The sequence below is a fragment of the Panthera tigris genome, chromosome E1 (genome assembly GCF_018350195.1).
Source record: "Panthera tigris isolate Pti1 chromosome E1, P.tigris_Pti1_mat1.1, whole genome shotgun sequence".
In the NCBI taxonomy this organism is placed as follows: Eukaryota; Metazoa; Chordata; class Mammalia; order Carnivora; family Felidae; genus Panthera; species Panthera tigris.
The window spans coordinates 25,964,585-25,987,653 of NC_056673.1; the positions used below are offsets into that span (position 1 = coordinate 25,964,585).

At 55.6% G+C, this 23,069-nt stretch overlaps 1 protein-coding gene across 1 annotated transcript; it reads left to right on the forward strand.

Moving 5' to 3' along the window:
* Window positions 1-632: 632 nt before the first annotated feature.
* Window positions 633-10,086, forward strand: TBX2 (T-box transcription factor 2). The gene is made up of 7 exons (XM_042967159.1): window positions 633-1,365; window positions 2,477-2,744; window positions 3,719-3,865; window positions 5,071-5,147; window positions 5,248-5,411; window positions 5,871-6,508; window positions 8,636-10,086. Exons 1-7 carry the CDS (start codon window positions 971-973, stop codon window positions 9,086-9,088), a joined length of 2,142 nt encoding a protein of 713 aa, XP_042823093.1. The 5' UTR covers window positions 633-970; the 3' UTR covers window positions 9,089-10,086.
* The last annotated feature ends 12,983 nt before the right edge of the window (window positions 10,087-23,069 follow it).

Sequence of the window (23,069 nt, forward strand, 5' to 3'; positions counted from 1 at the left end):
GCCGCATCCCACTCCCTCCCATGCCGGCCCCACCGAAGGGCTCTACCACCGCTCCACTCACCGGCTCCCGCCACCTGGGTTCCTCTCCAGGACCTCGGCCGCCCTCGCCTCCCGACTCGCCCGCCCACCGGCCTCTCTTTCCAGTTCCCTCCGGAGTGCAGGGGCCCCGGGCGGCGCCTCCGCCGAGAGCGGGGTCGGAGGCCAAGCTGGGGCGCGGGCCAGAGCGGCTGAGCCGCCGGGCGAGGGAGAAGGAGGGCGCCCCCTCTCCTCACGGGGCCATGTCAATGCTTTGCACTTGGAGCCGGCGTGCGGCTGGGGGGTCCTTCCCCAGGGCCTTGGGACCCGGGCGCCCCCCGCCTCAGGCCCTTTCGGCGGGTCGGGTCGGCCCGCCGCTCTTTCCCGTCCGGGCGCAGGCAGCCGCGGGCGCGGGCGGTGGGGTGGGGGCCGGGGCAGGGGGAGGGGTCTCGGGGCCCGCTTGCCCGTCATTGGTTAATATTTTATTCTGTTGACATGTTTTCTTACTGCTGAGGCTTCCGACACCTTCTCCCCGGCCCCCCCTCCCGGCCGGAGCTTGGCTAGAGCTGTCAAAACCCCGCCCCCGGAGACCCACAATTGGTCCAAAAAGCGTAAAATCAGCAATCAAGGGGGGCCTGGCTCGTTAGCGCAGGGGATCCGAGCAGGGCAGGACATGTGAGATAGTCACAGTTTTCCAGAGATCACGACAAGATCTAACCAGTCGCGCGTGGTCCCCGGCGCCGGAGCGGGCCAGCCCAGCCCAGCGCAGAGCCCCCGCCACCCCCGCGCCCAGAGCCCCGCGCCCCTCGCCGTGCCTCGGACGGAGAGCCGGGAGGAGCCGCCGCTGCGCTTGCCACCCGGGTCGCCCTTCCTCCGCGCGCGCCGCCGCCCGGGCCGGGGGTCCGAGCCGCGCGCCCCCGGCCCCGGCCCCTGGGCGCCTGGGCCGGATGTCCCGATGAGAGAGCCGGCGCTGGCGGCCAGCGCCATGGCTTACCACCCGTTCCACGCGCCACGGCCGGCCGACTTCCCCATGTCCGCCTTCCTGGCGGCGGCGCAGCCCTCCTTCTTCCCGGCGCTCGCACTGCCGCCCGGCGCGCTGGCCAAGCCGCTGCCCGACCCGGGCCTGGCGGGGGCGGCGGCCGCGGCGGCCGCGGCGGCGGCGGCGGCCGAGGCGGGGCTGCACGTCTCGGCACTCGGCCCGCACCCGCCCGCCGCGCATCTGCGCTCGCTTAAGAGCCTGGAGCCCGAGGACGAGGTGGAGGACGACCCCAAGGTGACGCTGGAGGCCAAGGAGCTGTGGGACCAGTTCCACAAGCTGGGCACCGAGATGGTCATCACCAAGTCTGGGAGGTAGGGCGGCCGGCTGGCCGGCGGGCACGCAGGCGGGCGGGCGGGCTGGGGGACCCGACAGCACAGACCAGCGCCGAGCCTGCCGCTCGAGGCTCCGGGCTCTGGCCCCGGCGCCACGCTTAGCTCCCACAGGCAACCAAGTTGACTTTTCTCATTTGGCACCGAGAGAAATTTTAAAAACTAAAACAGGAAAATCTCCCGAATAAAGTAAAACGAAAACATGCTGTTAAAGAACAGTCCTAACCATTCTGAGTCCCAAAGCTGAGGAGGTCCTGCGGCTCGGCCCCAGGCGGGTCTCAGACATCTCCGCAGCAACTCAGCCTCGCCGCCTCGCTCTCCTGCCTCCCTGTCTGACTCGGAGCTCCAGGGAGATGTAGCATCTCCCGGACTGTCCTCTGACCCTGAAGCCCATAATGAAACCTGTACCATGCTAGGCCCTGGCTGGCCAGCCGATTCCAGCCGGCCGTCCCTTTCCGGCAGTAAGCCCCAAGCGGCCCTGTGGAAGCCTGACCCAGGCTGGGAGCCTTGTCCTGGCCCAAGGAGCAAAAAGCTCCCGACTCACACACCACTCCAGGCCTTAACGCCTGACGAAAATCACAGCCCCCAGCCCCTCCACCCTTTGACTCAGCCGCCGGGAATTCAGGCCTCAGGTTCACCCTCTTCCCCCGAAACTTAAGGTTCTTGTTGGGCTGCAACCCAGTTATCCAAGCAAACATCTTCTGGTTTTATTTTTGGGAGTTTCAGTCCCAGTGGGCATATCTCCTGAATGAATTTTGGGAAGATTCAAAAGAAGCAGGTGTATTTCTAGGGGGCCTGGATTTCTTTCTTGGACATCCGCTTTCATCTCAGATGAGAGAGAAAGAGAGTCACCAGATCTGAGGATAAAGCCGATGGGAAACCATATAATAAGAGAGAGTTTGACAAGCGGAAATGGGATCCCCCAGGAATAATAACCACAGGTGGGGTCTCTCAGGCAGTTATATGGGGGCAGAGCCCAGACAACCGGGAAACACAGATAGGGAAGCTCCTGGCAGTGGTGTGTGCTTGGGGAGTGAGGTCCTCCGACATAAAACCGGGTCCCATGGAGTCTTGCCCTTTCCCTTCCTCGCAGGCGGATGTTTCCTCCCTTCAAGGTGCGAGTCAGCGGCCTGGACAAAAAGGCGAAATATATCCTGCTGATGGACATTGTGGCCGCTGATGATTGCCGGTATAAATTCCATAACTCGCGCTGGATGGTGGCGGGCAAGGCCGACCCAGAGATGCCCAAACGCATGTACATCCACCCGGACAGCCCGGCCACGGGAGAGCAGTGGATGGCCAAGCCTGTGGCTTTCCACAAGCTGAAACTGACCAACAACATCTCCGACAAGCATGGCTTCGTGAGTGCTGGGCGGGCGCGGGGATGGGGGTCGGAAACTGAGTGTCCTGTGCTGCAGGGGGTGGGGGCGGGAGAGCAGGCGGCGGGATTCCCCAGAGAGGAGCGCTGGCCGAACTCTCAAAGTGCCCCTGCTTGGGTCACCGCCCTGTGGCCTATGCTGGCTGAGTCTGGGCCCAGAGGGCTCCACTTTGCAAGCCTGGGTTGTGGGGTGGAAAGCCCCAGGCTGCTCACAATCTTGGCTGGGGTCAAGCCTTCCAAAGCTCTTCCTAGAGCCCAGCCGGAGGCAGGTGCGACTCAGTTGTGCGGCCTCTGGTGTTTAAGTGCTGAGCTTGGAAGTCCTACCCCCAACCTCAGCTTGTCCTCACCCTTCCCCATGACCTGTTCCCCATTTCCCTTCCCACCCCCTCCCCAGACGAGGAGATTTAAAAGTTAAACCAGCCCCTTTAACAACCTAAGTCTCCATTCCCTCCTCCCATAGGCAAACGCCCTACCAGGCGGAGGGAGTTTGGGGGGTTCTCTCCATTTCTGCCTGAGGCAGGGCCCCAGTGAATGGGAAGGGGGTGTTGATGGGGCAAAAGGGATTGTCCATTCAGAAGTAGGGCGCTCGCTGAGCCCCCAAAGATCCAAAGCTTCTTTCTGTAGAGTTACTAGGGGCTTAGCAATGAGCCCAGGAAGAGAGGTTAAGAGTGGAGTTTTATGGGGGTTTTCTTTTGTTTTATTTCTATTTTCAACTGGGGTAATTTTTTTAAGTAGAGGTAGAAAGAGAGAGAAACTGTGATAAAGAAAGCTGAGAGAAAAATAAAAAGAAATATAGGCAAGAAAAAAGGCAGAGAAGACAGGAGAAAATAGCGAAGGAGGGGGTGTAGAAGGCAGACGAAGAGAGAGAGAGCATTGGAAAGAGGTCGGGTCCCCAAAGAGTAGAAATGCTCCGGCCAAAAGCTGGGAGCTATCGGCTGACCCGCACCCTCCCCACAGACCATTCTGAACTCCATGCACAAGTACCAACCGCGCTTCCACATTGTGAGAGCCAACGACATCCTGAAGCTGCCCTACAGCACCTTCCGCACCTACGTGTTCCCTGAGACCGACTTCATCGCGGTCACTGCCTACCAGAACGATAAGGTGCGCTTGGGGGGGGCGATGGGCCCAGCCCCTGCACCGATGCCCCCTTACACCTGCAGACTCCACCCCTTCACTCATAGCTGCCCGTAGACCCCAGCACCCATCTCTCGCTCTCACAGCTCACTCCAGAGCAGCAAGTCTCATCTGTAACCGAAGCACCCACTGAAATCCTCCAGGCTCCCCCCCACCAAGTCCGCGACACGACACGTATACACAGGCTCCCCCTCGGGGCGCTAACAGCTGGGCACTCCAAGGGGTGGGGATATTTACTTAGTAATTAGCCGAGACTCCCGGCCCGTGCTGACATTTTTACATTTTATTCGTTTATTTCTTGGCATTGGAATGGGAATTTAAATGAAGAGAGGGAGCCCGAGGCACCCTGCCCTGGCTCTCCTGACTCTCTGGAAACCAGCAATAGGAACCTGGGGCCCAGTTTTCACTCTCTCGGGGGGAGCCAGAGGGCGGGACAGGTGACACAGCTTCCCAAAGTATCCCCACTCTGGGTCGGTCCAGGCTGTGAACCCCTTGGGAGGTGCTTAGAGAATTTTTCTGCTTGCTGCCTTTCTACCCCCCTTTTCTAGAGGTGCAGAGCTCACTCCCTCTGGGCCTGTGCCCATATACCACTCTCGGGACAGTGTCCAAGCGTCCTGCTGGTCGTTCTTTTTGTCTTTGTGAAATGGCATGTATGCGGGTATGTGGGCAACATTTCGGGGGACTCAGATACGTGTGGAGGAGTGTGAATTCGTTCTGTTCTGTGGGCACTTGGTTATTTTGTCTGTGTGTACTTGCGTGGGCGCGGGCCTGTGAGTGTGATTTGTGTCTGTGGTGTGGACTCGCGTGTGTTTTGCTGTCTCCGTGCGCCCCTGCTCCGATGCCCGGTTTGTTAAACTTGAGTGAACGAGTGGGTCTGTGTGCATGCTTGGGCAGATTTCGACTCTTTGCACACACCTTTGGGCTTGTGTGTGCAAGATAAGGGAATATGCTTCGAATAAAGTGGAAGAGGAGAGACCCTGTGGCTTCCCGCGAGGACCGCTCGCCGGCCTCAACTCGTCTTCCAGCTCGGAGAGTCGTATCCTAGGCGGGCGGGTACCAAGTGGACTTTCGCGGGGTTCTTCTCTGGGGCGGCAGCCTCCGACCTCGGGGTGCCTCAGCCCAGGCTGGAGGCGACTCGTCCTGACCTGGCGCCGCCCCCTCGGTCCCTGCAGATCACTCAACTGAAGATCGACAACAACCCGTTTGCCAAGGGCTTCCGGGACACCGGGAATGGCCGGCGGGAGAAAAGGTGAGGGGTGCGCTGGACGGCTGCGCGGTGGGAGACTGAGCCAGCAGAACGCTGGGGGGTGTGAGCTCGCCTCTGACCGGCTCCCTCCGCTCATCCCCAGGAAGCAGCTGACGCTGCCGTCTCTGCGGCTGTACGAGGAGCACTGCAAACCGGAACGCGACGGCGCCGAGTCCGACGCCTCTTCTTGCGACCCTGCCCCCGCGCGGGAACCGCCACCCTCCCCGGGGTCAGTGCCTAGTCCCCTGCGCCTGCATCGGACCAGAGGTGAGAGTTGGGTAGTCGGACCCGGGGTAGAGGAAGGGGAGGTTCTCCTTCCGACCCCAGGCTGGCTCTTTGCTCAGCTTCCGGGTAACCACAAAACCTGCGGGAAGCGTCAGCAATGTGTCTGGGATGGGGCAAACGACCGAGGCCTTTCCAGTGAGGGCGGTCCGGGTATCCAGAAGATCTGGCTGCCCAGCTAGGTCTTTGGCACTGTGTGACTCTATCAGTGAGTTTCCTTTACATGGCTCAATTTCTCCCGCTGTAAATACGGAGCCTTAGGTTAGGTGACCTGCAGCTGCCCCTTTGCCGGACGAGGATCTGGAAGTTCCTCGAACGTGGCTTCCTCGGGAGCAGGCCTCTCCCAGTCTCTCCGACCCGGTCCAGACACGGGTGGAGGAGGGGAGGCCTCGCGTCTGTCTCTTCCGGGACCCCTGTGACCTCCCGCGTCCTTTCTCCCTGCAGCCGAGGAGAAGTCGTGCGCCGCGGACAGCGACCCAGAGCCGGAAAGGCTGAGCGAGGAGCGCGCAGGGCCGGCTCTCGGCCGCAGCCCGGCCCTGGACAGCGCCAGCCCCCCTCGCTTGACCGAACCTGAGCGCTCCCGGGAGCGGCGCAGCCCCGAGAGGGGCAAGGAGCCGGCGGAGAGCGGCGGGGACGGTCCGTTTGGCCTGCGGAGCCTAGAGAAGGAGCGCACGGAAGCAAGGCGAAAGGACGAGGGGCGCAAGGAGGCAGGCGAGGGCAAGGAGCCCGGCCTGGCGCCGCTGGTGGTGCAGACGGACAGTGCGTCCCCTCTGGGCGCCGGACACCTGCCGGGCCTGGCTTTCTCCGGCCATCTGCACGGGCAGCAGTTCTTCGGGCCGCTGGGGGCCGGCCAGCCGCTCTTCTTGCACCCGGGACAGTTCGCCATGGGCCCCGGAGCCTTCTCTGCCATGGGCATGGGTCACCTGCTGGCATCGGTGGCGGGCAGCAGCAGCAGTGGGGGGGCTGGCGGCCCAGGGACCGCCACGGGGCTGGACGCAGGCGGGCTGGGTCCCGCGGCCAGCGCCGCAAGCACCGCTGCACCCTTCCCGTTCCACCTCTCCCAGCACATGCTGGCATCTCAGGTAAGACCTGTGATCTGAAGGGAGAAAGAGCAAGGTGGGCATAGGGCCTGGGGGTGCCATAGGTGCTCTGAGTTTCTAGCGGACAACCACTCTGTCCTGGGGAGACCTGACACTCCACCACACCTAGGTTCAGGGAGACTAAGAGTGTAGGTCTAGGGTCTCGCCAGGGTGCTATTTTGACTGTGTGTGACTGTGGACAAGTGCCTGACCCTCTTTGGGCCTGTTTCCTTCCCTATAACTCCAGCACAGAGTGGCACCCAGTAGACTCTTCCTCTGACAGACTGAGTCTGCCTCTGGCTTTGTGAAGTCCACTTTCCTGGCCTCAGGACACTTCTCTTGGAAACAAAAACCCTTGGCTCACTGTCAGTCCCTGAAAGGCTAAGATGCCTGGGAAAAGGGAGTAGGAAGATTTGCAATATTTTCTGGACAATTGACTGCCAAAATGACCCACCTCTCAGATGCCTCTGGCCCCTTTCAGGCCCTCCAGAAGTCCTCCTGTTCCTTCCCCCACCTTAGGTCTCCCAACTACACATCTCAGGAAAGAAGGGCTCAGTTCCCCAAGCCCAGGCTGAAATTCTGAGCTCCCAGGGGAGACTTTATGAAACTGGCTAGGAGCAAAATAAGGAGACCCAATGGGGAGAGCGGCCTCTTTGGTTGCTTGGGTGGAATATTCCCTGTGGAAAGATTTGGAATCTCTACATTCATTTTCTTCCCTCTGAGGTTTCTGGCAAATTGAACCTTTGAGATCTTATCTTAAGGGAAGGAAAATAGGAGTTCAGGTCTGAGAAGTCTCCTTTGGTTCAGAAGCAAATATTTTTAAAATGGGGGAAGGGATCCTGAAATGGGTTTTAAATAGAGCTCAGTGTCAAGGATATGTGGAGTGAGCATTTGAAACACTAACATCACATATCTGTGGCTCTGAGATGGCAAGGAAGCTTCTGGAAAATGTAGCTCAGGTCCTGGAGGTTTAATCTGCATCCTTGATTCCATATGTATGTGAATGCCTCCTCCCCAGCATGGGCATCATAAAGGTTGTCGGGAAGTCAGGGCTTCTAGATACAGCCTGGTCAACAGGTGCAAGGCCAGGCTGAGAGTACCCAGCACTCAGGAGGTATCACTTGGTATACTGCTACTGGTTAAGTTCCTATAACTGAGTAGCCCGCCCTTGGCCATCAGGTAGAGCCAAATTTGGGGAGATTTGAAGCCTCCCTCCTTCCTCTCCCCCTGAGATACCAGGACTGAATGCCCAGTAGGACTTGACCTTCTCAGGAAGGATATTTTCTCATTCCCGACTGGGCTACTTCTTTCCTTCTCCCTGCCTGAGCCAGGCCTGAGACTCCCTGGAAGCCCAGCACAGCCAGCTCCCTGCCCTCCTCCCCATACCCTCTTACTCTGGAGAGTGAGCCATTATCTCAAAGGTCAGATAATCCAAAAGTCGGGCCTCATAGACTCAGCAGATGTTTGTCAGGGTTTCCTGGCTACTGTGCTCTCCACGGGCAGACTTTGCATTCCTTCCTCAGCTGCCACTGAGGTGCTGCCAGGAGCTCTTTGTAGAATATCCAGGCCAGTTTATAAACGGATTGGCATCTATGCCCTTCTGACCCAGGCAGGAGATCCCTGAGCAGGCAGGCAGGTAGAAGGAGAATGTACGGAGTTCCTCACCTCTCCTGCCCAGGCTTTCTCAGTCCTTTGGGGCACCTGCAGATAGAAGGGTTGGGGAGGACACTCTTTTAAATGAGCAGAACCTCCCAAGACAGCCAAAGCTGCCTACTTGCCACCTGGCTCTATGCCTGCCCAGTTTCCTCCCTCTAGGCTTTTGCTCATGCTACTTCAGCCACCTGGCATGTCTTTCCCTCACTCGTAGTGTAATACCTGGCACAGAGCTTGACGGCACCAGACCTTTGCATCATAACCTGAAGTGAGCTCCTGTCTAACTGGGCTTGGCCATAGGCATACTGGCTCTCCTCTACCTGTGCTGCTTGGGGTTACAGTTATGTGAGCTCTGGTCTTATATTCCTAAAACAGTAGGGCAAGGATTCCTGGTGGTAGCACCACCCCCAGCACCCAGCTCACCCTTAGAACACCTCAGGCAGGATGCCTAACCCTTGTCTTGTTCTTTTTTTTCAGGGAATCCCAATGCCCACTTTCGGAGGCCTCTTCCCCTACCCCTACACCTACATGGCGGCCGCTGCGGCAGCGGCCTCTGCTTTGCCAGCCACCAGTGCTGCGGCTGCAGCTGCTGCCGCTGCGGGCTCCCTATCCCGGAGCCACTTTCTGGGCAATGCCCGGCCCCGCCTGCGGTTCAGCCCCTACCAGATCCCGGTCACTATCCCGCCTAGCGCTAGTCTTCTCACCACGGGGCTGGCGGCGGAGGGCTCCAAGGCTGCGGGCAGCAACAGCCGGGAGCCCAGCCCGCTACCGGAGCTGGCTCTCCGCAAGGTTGGGGCCCCATCCCGCGGTGCCCTGTCACCCAGCGGCTCAGCCAAAGAGGCGGCCAGTGAACTGCAGAGCATCCAGAGACTGGTGAGTGGGCTGGAGAGCCAGCGAGCCCTCTCCCCCGGCAGGGAGTCGCCCAAGTGAGGGGACTGCCCAGCTGCTCCGCTGCCACGCAGACCTCCCCGGCTGCCTGCCCCTGCTGCTTGGGACGTGTACAGCACAGAATGGGTATTTATTTAAATAAAGGAGCAAAAGCGGGCTGCTGCAGCCGGAATAGAGCCCTGGCCAGCCAGCCGGAGCCTGGGACAATTCCCTAGGCCCCAAGAAGAACCCGGCTGCCGGGAACACAGTCGCTTAGGAGCCACTGGTCACTGTCCAGATCTGCTCCGATGTCAAAGTGGCATTGGCCAGGTGTCCCTCCAGGTCCTCCAGCGCTGTGGGGAGGCCTCATTGCCCCGCCCAGTGGTCTCATCGGGAGACAGAAGGTGCAGGAGTCAGGGATGGGAACTTCGGAGGGAACCCCAGAGCCCCTAGCCTTGGGCCTGGACCGCTTGAGAATCTGCAGTAAGGGATGCGGGCACAGTGAAGACTGAAATCAGTGTAGACTTGAGCTGGGAGGGACCTGTTCTTTTAGTCCTCCCACTTCTTCCCCCGAAAGACAGGCGCTCCTCCCACCCCTCGGTCAGGGGAGGGAGTGGCACTTCTGCCTTGAGTCCCCAGGGGGAGAAAAAAAAAAGATATTTATAAAATAAATGGTAATTTGTGTAAATAAGCTTTAAGGTTCCCAGAATATACAAATTGGTATTAATTTATTCAAAGGTGTACATTGCTGTGTACATAATATTTAGAGATTAATTCATAGCATTTAAAATTTCTTTTCATTTTACATAAGCATCTATATTGTACAGGGCTGGGGGGTCCTCGGCTGCGGGAGAAGCCCCATCCCTGGAGGGGCTCCCACCCCGCCAGCCCCTCGGCCCCTCCGCCCGGGCTTTGCTCGCCCGGCCCGCGGGCTCCACCTCAGGTTTTCACTTTTCGCTACCGAGCGAGACGAAAAGACAAAAACTCGAGAAAACAATAAAACGCTGCAATGCGAAGTGAACGGCGCTGTGCGCTCTGTGGGCCGCGTGGGGTAGGGGCGCAGCAAGCGCGTTAGGAGGGACTGGAGGCGGGGATAAAACGTCGGGCGCCCCCAGCTCGGCGGCAGCTGCACCCCGGGGGCGGCAGCAGGCTGGCTGGGGCAGCGGGCGGAGCTGCGAGGCCGAGCGGCGCCGGCGCGGGCCACCGGCTGGGCCGGGAGGCGCCGAGCCCCTTCGAGTCCCCCGCGCTCCCGGCGCGGGCCGCCTCCCAAGTCAGGGGCCGGGCTCCCTCTGCTGGCCACTTGCCTCCGGCCGCCGCCCCAGCCACTCTGCACCGGGACTCCTGACTCCCTTTCTGGGGCTCCAGAGTAGAAACGAATCCCGTTTTAGCGCCTCTGGGTAGGCGGAGCTGGTAAGAGGGGTGCACCCTACTCCCTCTCTCCCTTCTGAGGAGGAGTTTGGCCGTGGTGCACCCGGTACCACGGACCCTAGAATCCTTTTCATCTCTCTGCCTCCTGGACCTCAAAAAGAAACCGTTCTTGGGGCGTCTAAGCACAAGACCCTTGATTTTGGGGTGGTAAGTTGGGCCCCACGTTTGACTTAGATATTACTTTCTTTAAGAAGAAGAAAAGAAGCATTTCTCCTTGTCAGGGCTGTTGACTAGAGTGACAGTCTAACCTGAAAGTTCTCCCGTGTAACTCATCTAAATCTCTTTTGGGAGTGTGGGAAGTGTGGGTCAATAGGTTACTTCCTTTACTGCCTCAGTTTCCTCTGGTATAATAAAGGGCTCCGCTGGGGTATCTCTGGGAGTCCCATGTGTCTTCCCAGTGGCACGTTCTTCCCAGTGGCCCCCTCCTGCAAGTGGGCCTCCCACCCCCATCCTTTGAGCTTCTTTCTGCTTCACACAGCCAACAGGTGTCTCCGACCCCCAAATCCTAGTAGTGGGAAGGGGTGAGAGATGGGAAGTCACTCCTTTAACCCACCCTCAGGTCTGTCCATCACCGAGCTCCCACCTCCTTCCCAGTTCTCTGCTCTTTAAGCCTTGGGAGTCCGTGCCGCCCTGGACGAACACACTGCCTGCCCACCTTGGGTACTTTAGGGGGCGGCAAGCACAGGTCCCCCAACTCACCAGGAAGACCAGAAATGGTAAGATGAAGGAAGGGTGAAGGTGGAGGCGGAACTGCCAGTATCCGGGCCTCCAAGTGCCCAGGACGCCTCCGTGGGCCGACACACTTGCAAGGAAAGAGAACTGTGTCCGCCTCTTCCACGGAGGGAGCTGGACCCAGCCTACGCTGAATTCGGCAAGGGGCTTGGCCAGTGAGCGAGCAAAAGGGCGCAAAAGACTGTCCCAGCTCCCAGAGTGTGGGCTGCTTCTTCGCTCTCTGACCTTCCGCAGGCAGGACAGCGAATGTGGCAGTCCAGGAACCGGGCGGGCCAGAGAGGCCACTTTCTCGGCTCAAATAGAATCCCTCGTGGACAGTGTGCTTATTTGAGGTCGCTTTCGGCTCAAAACACCTCTGAAATTTTCGAAGAGCGGGACGCGTTCACTTTTTCCGGTTTCTCCCCGCACGTCTAAGAAGGAAAGTTGGGCAGAGGCTGCAAGTGCACGGCAGTCTCAGGAGCGGGTTGCTGACACCAGGGGGCAGTACCAACCTAAAGCTGCGGTGAGAGCGGCGCGCAGAGTGGGGAACTCCAAGAGGGTGGCCGCGAATGCCAGGCAGGGCGGCCTGGTTGCGGCCGCAGCCTCGCCGCATCATTGCTGCAGCACCCCGGATGAGGTGGAGTGATACTTAAGGGCCTCGAGAGGCCCCAGGCCCTGAGTGCAGCTTGGGGAGTCGTCCTGAATTCCCCCGCCTCCCGCCGGCAAATCCTGTCCCGGAGTCGCCCTCCAGGCGCTCCGCTGGGTCTCAGCTGAGAACCTGAGTTCGGCTACGGGAACCGCGAGGCGGGCAGCAAGGCCTTGTCCCAGGCAAAGGCCAGGCCGCTCCCTGGCCCAATTAAGCCACCCGTCACCCCCCTTCCCCGCCTCGCATCCCTCATTGTTCCCGGGGTCGCCAATTAGCCCCGGCGTTCCGCGTCCCACCGCTCTGGTGCCCCAAGGCCTTCTTAACCCTTCTGGGTCTGGCACCAGGGGCCCTAGACGGCAGAATCCCCTGCGCACGGCTGTATGTGGAGGCCGTGTTTGGGTTGATGGGGACTGAGGGGTCACTGCGGGGCCGTGTGCGTTGGAACTGTGGGGTTAGAGAGGGAACTGTGCTTGGCTGTGTGGGATGGTTGAATGTGACTTCACTGGGGAACTTGGAGACGGGGGATGTGGGTGTGGGGTCTCCGTGAGACCCCTAGCGGCCAAGCAGTGCGGATCTCCAGGCCCAGGATAACTCATTTCCTCTTGGGATAAATAGGAGTCTACCGAATCCCCTCAAGCCATTCTTTTCCTCCCACCCCAACTCACGCTGCGGCGGCGGAAATCTACGACCTGGCCCCGCCCCCCCCCCCAAAGGCACTGAACTGGGGTCCGCCTCCCGTGTCCACACAGGGCACTCCTTGTAGCTGGAGCGGAACGTTCAGCTTGGCGCTCCAGGACACAGGTGAACACCTCAGCTCGAGCCCCCTTACCTCCCTTTCCCGGATATTGGATGGTTCGAGGGACAGAGTCTCCATGAGACCGAAGTTTAAACGCTGAGCCTTGCCTTCTTCCCAGCTTTGGAAAGCACCCCAAATCTAATCCCACTTTTTCCTCTCTTCGCGATCCTCGATCTCAAAGTCCGGCGAGGGGCCGAGCGACCATGTAATAGGGACCGGACAACAGAGGGAATGTACGCCCGGGGAAGAGGCAAAGGGAAAGGAACCTGAGCTCCGGGCGTCTCTCTGGGTTCCCCGGGGAGCGCCCTTGGGAGTGCAGTCTGGTCCTTCCTCAGTGAATGCGTTGATGCCAATGCCAGATTCTGGAATTCTTATTTGCCCTTGGAACTCTTTTTGGGTTCTCAGAGGCGCAGATCTGCTTGCCCCACCCCACACCCACTCGCGAAGCCGACGGCCGCTGCTCTTTTCCCAGCCCCTCCCCTAGGTAGCTTTGGAAACTCCCCGCCCAAAGCAAACCTGCAGCTTGCCCCGTCGACGAGCCGCGACAACTCCCCAAGAGCCCACGAGATGGCGCTCCAGGCCAGGGGCCAGGCCGCGGCCGGACAGCCGGCCGCGAGCTAGACCCAGAGGTGAACAGAGAGATCGGCAGAGGCGCACGGAGACAAAACCACAAACTGACGTAAATCCTGGCCTAGAGACGGGTACAAGCATCTGAGGGACCAAGAGGTTCAGCGGAGCCCGAATGGGGCTGTGGTGGGCCTACAGACACACGGACGGGAACGCGGCTTCTTTCCCTCCCTTGGGACCGTCCTGCGGTGCCAACTCCCGGACCTTTGAGACCCTGGCTGCAAATACCTCCTCTCGGCCTTCTGTGTGCCCGACTAGGCTGGGACCTTCTTGGGGTCCTGACTCAGGCCTTCCTCGCCCGAGGAAGCAGGGCTATGGGCTTGGATCCTCCGCATGAGGGAAAAACTGCTTTGGCCTGCGGGCCCACTTGGATTCAATGCTCCTCCGTCGCAGAGGTCAGCCTAAGTTCCTTCCTCCAGCTCCTCACCTTTTCCATTGAGGTCTTCAAGGTCAAGCGCGGGTGGCGGGGCGGGGGGAGGCGGCGGGGAGGGGCGCAGGGGCGGGGCGTGCAGGATGCTCCCTCGAGCCCTGAAGAGCTGCTCATCTGGTTGACCTGCCTTAGGCGGCGTGTGCCAGAAGCCCTGGGGAAGCTTTGGGTCTGCATTATTCCTGTGGAAGGTGGTGAGAAATGGGGAAAGCACAGGGGTCAGCCTGAGAATCTCTCCCTTGGGTTAAAAGCCACCCAAGCTCTCTGTCAGGTATGAATGGGAAGGGGGGAAAGATGTGAGGCCAGATTGCCAGTTTGACTCAGGGAAGGCTTTGATTCCAGCTGACCCTTAACGTCCTTGGATGAGCTCTGCACTCTGGGAGATTATCTCCTTTATTATTAACTAAGGGCACATAGCTAGAAAGCAGCCCAGTCCACACCAGCTAGGGTAATTTCCACCACGACACAGTCACCAGCTTGTTGTGATCCCAGCCAGGTGTCTTCCCTGAACTAGGCTTCCAGTTATTCCCTCTTCGATTTATAATGCAGGATAGAGTCAAACGTTTGGTAATTCAATAGTTATCTACATATTCATCTACTGCTGGCATGGGAGATAGGTACAAGGTTAAGTTCTGGCTTCAGCTGTGCAACCTTGGACAATGTGACTTTCTTCTCTGGACCCCAGAATCCTCTTCCTGAGAATAAGTGGTTTGGGCCCAAATCAAATAGATCTGTGAGTGGCCAGTCGACATTGGTCCAATTCTCAGTGATCCCCAGCCTCAACTTCCTCATACAAGAGGTAGGGGTTATACTTCTTAATGTTTAAGGAACGGAAGCCTGAGGGATACTGTTGCTGACATTCTTGGTGTGGGGGTGGGGCTGGTGGCCAGGATGAATTCACAATTAGGAAACTGCATTCCAGGTCCTGAAACCCTCAAGAACCAGCTGGCTCCAGCTGCCTCTCCACTCCTTGTGGGATGTGGTTATTTCCTGCCTTGCTTTCCACCTTGGAGCAAACTGTAGGAGAGGCACAGACGGGTGGAGGGTGGCTTTGCCACCTAGCACCAGTTTGTTGAATGTGACTTCTTCCCAGAGCCACGAGAGGACACAAATGGAGGATATTCAGGTGCCCGTGTTGAAGGATGCCCCCCCACACCTGGGACACCCAATGGGCTAATTCCTTACCTGTGTGGAAAGCTTTGTTCAAAGCAGTTGCACATATGAGCTCTCACTGAGCCCTCACTGGCAGAGTGTTGATTATGAATCCCCACTTCAAGGATGAAGATACTGAGGTTCAGAGAAATAAAGGAAAATGCCCCCTGGCTATCCAGTAAATAAAGGAAGAGGTCTTTCCCAATCCCTTGGGTCTGATCCTTGAAAACATTAGCTGATAAGTGATAATGGTTAAGAGTCAGCCTCAGCTGGGAAAAGGCAGAGAGGCTGGGAGAATGCCCTCTGGCCCGCCCGCCCAGAGGTGTGTCCATGAAAACAGCAGCCAGACTCAGAGTCTAAGTACAGGAGACCTAGGGGAAAGAATGGCCTCCCAGCTTCATATCAACACAGTAGGGCCTGCTGGGGACCCCTGGTGGGAGCGGGGGCTTCTGGGTAAAACAATAGCAGGGATGTTGATGGATTATCTGAGATGTCACATTGGCAAGTGCTTAGCTCAAGCGTGGCTCATGTTTGCTTTGCTTATTATTGATTTCCATCCCAAAGAAAATAAGATATCCTCAGGTCCTATGGGGAAGAGCTGATGGGAGGAGCTATGCGACACCCACCAGTGTGCTTAACACCGGGCATACATTTCCTTAGTTCTAGGCACCGGGTAGTGGATATGCTTATTCCCATTTTACAGAGGAGAAAACCAAGGCTTGGGCATGCCCGAGGTCATGCAGCTGCTAAGAAGGTATGGCTGCCCCCAAACCTATACTCTTTCCTGGAGGTCTCAGAGTTCCTTCTCTACAGCTCTGGGGGATTCTGAGTCCCACCAGGCATTTGGCCCAGCCCCCTGTGGCAGGCTCTTATGTGGCTGGTACTTATTCACCCCTGGTCTGGCTGGTCTGTTTCTTCACCCTGCCCCAACTTTGGGTCTTATTCCCTTCTTGGAGGGGCTGTCCACCCTTCCAGCTTTGGCCTCCCACAGCTGTCCTAGTGTGTTCATGGCAGTTCTAGTTTTATTACTGATATCTTGCAGTTTCCCCTTAGAAGTCACCCAGCAGGCACCCTACCTCTCGCACACAGACACCCACACAGAGTCCCCCTATAGACAACCATGCATACGTACCCACGGAGACACACATAGCACACTACCACCACCCCCACACAGACACACAAATGTATACATATACGGACACCTCACACACACCACACAGACACACTCATTTAACAGCACATACGAACACACAGATGTACATACAAACACACACAGTCATGCACACACACATAGACATTCATGGATGCAAACACACATAGATATGCTCTCACAAAGATGTTTGGTGTTTTTCCTTGGAGAAATCACCTCTCCAGACTCTCTGAGGCTCCCCTCTTCCCTCAGTTTGCTGGAGCGGAGCCCATTCACCCCACCCCTCAGCATTGCCACATCTCCTCCAGGAGGGGCTATATTTGTTTAAGGTTTCTGTCTTCTATGAGATCATTGTCTCCCTCAAGGCGTCTGGTGTCTGTTGTGCTTATTGCTAGGTCCCCAGACCTAAAATTGCTTAACACATGGCAGGGGTGCGGAAAGTGTTTGCTGAGAAAGAAAGAAAGAAAGAAAGAAAGAAAGAAAGAAAGAAAGAAAGAAAGACTGCAGAAGCAGGGCCCACACCTGGTCCTTCCAGGATATGCTTGCCCAGGCCCCGGGCCACAAGCCCCTGCTGCAAGTCCACTTGACATTGGCCACAGAGAGCCTCTGAGGGCTGGGAACCTCAGTCGCAGCCAATAGAGCCTCCTTTCTCTCTTGAGGAGATATCCAGAGAAGCTGTATATCTTGCCTGAGGACTTGCCTCTGCAGGAAAACCGTCCAGACTGCTGTAGTCTGAATGTGTGCATCACCCCAAAATTCATGTTGAAAACGAACACCCAAGGTGATAGTATTAGGAGGCAGAACCTTTGGGAGGTAATTAGGTCACAAGGACAGAGCCCTCATAACTGGGATCGGTGCTGTTACAAGAGACCCTTCCCCTTTCCACCATGTGAGCATACAATGAGACGTCGGTGCCCTGGAAGAGGTCCCTCACTTGCCCCTGCTGGCACCCAGATCTCCAATGTCCAACCTCCAAAACTGTGAGAAATAAATATCTGTGCTTTATAAGGTACCCAGTCTGTGGCATTATGTTACAGCAGCCCAAGCCCTCCCAGCCCTCAAATGCTTCTCTCCAGCTATGCTGAGTGATTCTCTGTTTTTGAGAGGCTCTGGGGCCTTCTGGCCTCTGGGCCTTTGCTGCTGCTGAGCCCCTGCCTAAGGACCTTACCCTGCCACCCCCAGTTCCAGGGCAAGCCTCTGCACCTGGGACACTTGAGAGCCTCACAGGCAGACCACATTTCCTGCCAGCCAGGACCTTCCTGAAACACAGATGAGATGGGGTCGTCGCCCTATTTAAAGGTTTCCCATGACCTTGGAGTCCAGAATCTTTAACTTGGTAGTGGCGCCTGTATGAGTTCTGCCTGCTAACCTCACCCCACTCCTACCCCAGGGCTCTACCCACACTGTCCACCTGCCCAGGTCTATCTAGGTTAACCTTGCTGACCTTGCCTCATGTCCTTCTCACACTCACTCACATGCTCTTCCCTCTGCCTGGAATCTTTTTCCTTTCTTCCTTCAAAACTTTGCCCACTAGTCCCTTCTCCAGGAAGCTTCCCCTTGACCTTCTCCCTTCTGGGTAAGGTGACCACACACAATGTTTTAAGTTAGTATTCAATGAATGAGTGACTCATTCTAATGAGTGACTAAAGCTAATTACTCCTCCCCCATCACTTCTTCCACATGGAGATAATAGTACCTAGCTCTTGGGGTGTTTTGATTGAAACACTGTTTAGAACAGTAAATGCTGGGGCGCCTGGATGGCTCAGTTGGTTAAGGGTCTGACTTCAGCTCAGGTCATGATCTCACAGTTTGTGGACTCAAGCCCCGTGTAGGGCTCTGTGCTGACAGCTCAGAGCCTGGAGCCTGTTTCAGGATCTGGGTCTCCCTCTATCTCTGCCCCTCCCCTGCTCATGCTCTGTCTCTCTCTTTCTCAAAAAGAAATTAAAAAAAAAAAAATTAAAAGAAAAAAACAACAGTAAATGCTGCATCCCTGCCCCTCTTGCGGAGGCCTTGCCCCTTTGGAGGAGCCTCGGAGCTTCCAAGGATGGGGTCCTAGGAGCCATCTAGAGGCAGAGCAAATTCTTCCCCCATCCTGGGTAGCATCCAGTGTTCAGCCTATCAGAGCTAGGTGACCCCTCCCACCCTAGAGGCCAGCACAGGCCAATGAGACCTGCCTTCTGGGGTGACAAGTTGTTAAGTCCCTGAGCCTGAAGAATCTGACCTCCACATGGGGACCTGTGTGTTGAGGTTTCTGGCTGAGGACAGAGCTCCCACAGGCAACTGTGCTGCTGCAGAGAAATCTCAAGGGCAATGAACCCCAGTGTGCATGCCCCTTGATGGGTCCTCTTCTCTCACTATGGAACTCAGGCCCGGGGAAGGGACGTTTCTTGTTGGCGGGTTGTTTGCTGGTGACCTGACTGCATCAGTGTGGCCAGTGAGCTGCCTGGGCCATGTTGCAGTGGCTACCTTTTACCACTAGATGGGGATCTGGAGTCATCCAGGCCTGGAGTCTGGGGCTTGGGCTTCTACCCAAAGTCCCTGCCCCTCCTGCCTTAGGCCTGTTTCAGATCAAGGGTTCTCAACCTGCCTGGTTGTTGCCTCTGGGGGATCCAAGCCTACTTCCTGTGCCTCCATTCTAATTTCTGGCTAGGTCCTGCTGCTAGGCAATGACACTGAGGGAAGAGAATGACGGACTTGTGCAGCCGGACACCTGAGTTCAAATCCTAGCTGCACCTCTAGCTCTGTGGCTTTGACCCTTTGAGCCTCAAGTGTCCTCATCTCTAAAAAAGACTTGAGTCTAATTATTCTGCAAAGAGCAAGAGGAAATGTGGCCGCCCTGGTTGCCACACAGAGAGGGTGTGGAATGGTCTTGCTGGTGAGCACGTAAAACAAGCTGACCCAGCAGGAGAAACTGAATGAATGTAAGACAGTCCTCATTTGCCTCATCCATCATTCCCCTTCCTCCTCGGTCCTTGGCTGAGCCCGAGCCTCAGGCTGGCTTGTGGCAGCTGTACAACTTGTCCTCAGGACCCCTCCCGTGGCCCTGCATGCTGACCTCCTGAATGTTTTTCTGGACAATGCCTGTTTTCCAGGCATTGGTGGAGTCTCACCCTTCCTAGGGCTCCCTCCCTTGCAGCAATGGTGGGTGAGGGCCCGTTCAACTCACTGGGCTTCATCCTCTCTCTCAGAGGCACTGGTCTCCTTGGGTTGTTTTCATTCTTTTCAAAAACTGAGATATAATTTGGGGCACCTCGGTGGTCCAAGTGTTCGACTCTTAATTTTGGCTCAGGTGATGATCCCGGGGTCATGGGATTTAGCCCTGCACCGGGCTTGCTGAGCATGGAGGCTGCTTAAGATTTTCTCTCTCTTTCTCTCCTCCTTTCTCCCCTGCTCGCTCTCACTCTCTCTCTAAAAAATAAAAATTAAAAAAAATTTGAAATATAATTTGCATACTATAATAGCCACTCTTTTAAAGTGTACAATTCAGTGGGTTTTAGTGTATTCATAAGGTTGTACAACAATCACTACTATCTAATTCCAGAATATTTTCATCATCCCAAAGTGAAACCCTGACCCATTAGCAGTCATGGCCCCTGCCTCCAGCCCTTGGCATCCGCTAATCTACTTTCTGTCTCTGGAGGTTTGCCTATTCAGGACATTTTATATCAATGGAGTCATACAATTTGTGGGTTTTTGTGGCTGGATTCTTTTACTTTACATAGTATGTTCAAGGCTCATCCACGTTGTAACATAAATCAGTGCTTTTATTCCTTTTTAAGGTTGAAAAATATTCCACCATATGGATATACCACATTTTGTTTATCCATTTGTCTGTTGAGGGGCATTTGGTTTGTTTCCACTTCCTGGCTATTAAGTAATACTGCTGTGGACATTCATGTGCAAGTCTTTAGGCGGACATACGTTCTCATTTCTCTTGAGTCTACGCTTAAGAGTGGAACTGCTGGGTTAAATGATAACTGTTTAACTCTTTTTTTTAATGCTTATGTATTTTTGAGAGAGAGCGTGTGAGTGGGGGAGGGGTAGAAGAGGGAGAGAGAGGATCTGAAGCAGGCTCCGCACTGACAGCAGTGAGCCCAATGCAGGGCTCCAACTCATGAACGTTGAGATCATGATCTGAGCTGAAGTCAGACTGACTGAGCCACCCAGGTGCTCTGATAACTGTTTAACTTTTTGAGAGAAACCACCAAACTGTTTTCCAAAGTGGCTGTACCGTTGTATATTCCACCAGGAATTCCTTGCCATTTTTTGAATATGCCAGCCATGCACCTCCTTGCTCCCCAACTGCTTGCTTGAAGAGGTCGTCCTTTACAAAATTGTCACCCACCTTCACTCTCTCCATTGTCCTCCTCCCCTCCTGTGACTGTTGTCATTATTGACATCTCACGCTATGCATTTTTTATTTTATTTATTTTCTCCCCTCATTAGAACATGAGCTTTGTTTTGTTCATTGTATTGTTCCCAGCACAGTGCCCAGCACATAACATCTGTTCAAACAATGTTTGTGGAGTAACACATGAATGAAGACGTGGATGGCACTCTGCTGGGGACACAGCGTACAGTATGGTGAAGCCTCAGAGAGGTACCCTGAGCATCACCAAGGGCCCCTTACCTCCACCTGTCAAATCTGTCACGGGGGCTCAGTCCAGACCACTCATGCTTTCACCCTCATCAGCCAGGGTGACAGAGGATCAAACCTCTTCCCTAAGGAAGAGGGAAAAGGTGGGGGAAGCATGTTTGTTCACCACACAATCATTAAATGGGTCCACCTGTCAGGACACTGTCAGGCAACAGTTTAGTCAAGGACTTGAAAGGTGGCCATTGAAGAGGGCAGTAGACTGTGACATCAGTGCCCTGTATCAGCCTAGTCTGCCTCAGACACTGGATGTGAGAGCTGCTTGACAGGAAAGGATGCTGGCCTTTCCCAAGCCAGGAGTGAGGGACAAACCATCACAGCTGCAGAGCTGACCCGGTGGGTCTTTTACAGCCTCATCTCAGCTGGCCTCTGGGCACATTAGTCAGGATCCCTCAGTTGCAAGGGACAGAAAGCAAGCTGAAGAGAAATAGTTCACTGGAGCATGTGGTACCTAGAAGTGCAGGGTTAGGATGCTGGGGACGAGCGACATGAATGTCCCCAGCTCTCTCACTCTGTCTTCTCTCCTATTTCTTTTCTTTGCATGTCAGTTTCACTCTCTCCTACCATGGTTGAGCTTCTTCATGGCACAGGGAGCTTGGCTACAGAATTCAGCTTAGTGGCCCTGCTGCTCCCCTGCCGATGACACACTCACTGCCCTCATACATACACACAAGTAATCCATTCCCATCTGCCACTGTGGTCTGTACGGTTACACCAGAAAATCAGGCGGGCTTGTTGGTCTCTCGCAGAATGCCCTCTAGGTGCCAGGTACTTGGCAATATAATTTCTTTTAATCCACACAACTGCCCTGCACAAAGATATATTGGTCAGGGCTTTTTCACCTCCCACTGACAAGAAGCCCAGCTCAAATTAGCTTAAGCCAAAAAGGGAATTTATTGCTCACACAACTGATAAAAACAGGAGTGGACTTTAGGCATAGCTAGATCCAGGGAGACAGATTAGTTGGGCTGTCTCTCATTAGCTACAGTTCTTTTATTATTATTATTTTATTTTATTTTAGAGACAGAGAGAGAATGCAAGAGGGGGAGAAGGGCAGAGGGAGAGAGAGAAAATCCCAAGTAGTCAGCGTGGAGCCTGAAGGTGGACTCGATCCCACAACCTTGGCATCATGACATGAGCTGAAATTGAGAGCCAGACTGGGGTTCCTGGATGGCTCAGTCGGTTAAGCCACTGACTTGGGCTCAGCTCATGATTTCACAGTTCAAGCCCCGCGTCAGGCTCTGTGCTGCTGGCTCAGAGCCTGGAGCCGGCTTTGGATCCTGTGTCTCCCTCTATCTCTGCCCCTCCCCTGCTCATACTCTGTCTTTCTCTCTCTCTCAAAATTAAATAAACATTTAAAAAAATGTTAAAGAGTCAGACCAACTGAGCCACCCAGATACCCCTGCTCCAATTCTTTTTTTTTTAAGGTTCCCCCCCCCCCCCCCCCCCCCGATCATCTCCATGCCCGGTGGCACTCAAACTCACAGCCCTAAGATCAAGAGTCACATGTTCTTCTAACTGAGCCAGCCAGGTGCCCCTCATTAACTCCAGCTCTTAACCTGACGCCCCTCTGTATTGGCTCAGGAACATTCTGCCCACATAGCTGGAAGGATGCCCAAGGCATCCAAAGCCTGCATGGCCTTAACAGCCCTCAATCCCAGGGGCAAGAGAGAGGCCTGCTCTCTGTGTGTAAACTACTTGAGGATACTTGGGCTTCTAGAAGGTCACATATCTATTCAGTGGACATGGGAAGGGCAACTCTAATTGGCCAGGCCAGATCACATGCCACCCCTGCAGCCAGAAGATAAGATAGACCTATGGGCAGTGGTGCCACAAGAATTGGGAAGGAGCAAACAGATTGCATATGACCAGCTACTGTTGGTATAATTTTCCTATTGTACAAATTAGGAAACTGAGGCATGGGGAGATTAGGAAACTCACCAGGGCTAGAGACACAGCTGGGATTCAAACCTTTGTCTGTCTGCTCTTCCCAGAACATCACCCTACCCCTTTTTAAAGTGATATTGAAACATCACCTGATGAAGTAGAATCTTGTTGACAGCTATATTGTTCCCAGCACCTCTTGTGGCAGCTGTCACAGAGAGGATGCCCTGGGAGGAGGGGGTGGCCACACCCTCAGATTAAATTTTTTACAAGCCCTGCTCCATGATTGAAAGAGTCTCTAAGATCATTAACTCCTGTTGCCATACTGAATCACTGAGTCAGTAATCCATCACCTGGCCTCTGTTTGGACATTGCCCTTACAAGGAACTCACCACCTCTCAAGGTAGGCAACTTATTCCAGATTTGAACTAGTCTAATGGTTAGAAACATCCCCAATGATTAGAAACAGTGTAGTTTGGGCTGGCTCCTGATTGTCTTCATTCATCTGTAGGAAAGCTTTTGGATTATAAGTGGAGGAACAGACAGAATTCTCTAGAGGGGGAACCATC

What these genes read in the sequence shown, in the direction of transcription:
- TBX2 (XM_042967159.1), top strand. Translation starts at nt 971, where the DNA reads ATGAGAGAGCCGGCGCTGGCGGCCAGCGCCATGGCTTACCACCCGTTC. An exon ending in GTCATCACCAAGTCTGGGAG is followed by an intron (nt 1,366 to 2,476) that starts GTAGGGCGGCCG and finishes CCTTCCTCGCAG; the next exon opens with GCGGATGTTTCCTCCCTTCA. An exon ending in TCTCCGACAAGCATGGCTTC is followed by an intron (nt 2,745 to 3,718) that starts GTGAGTGCTGGG and finishes CCCTCCCCACAG; the next exon opens with ACCATTCTGAACTCCATGCA.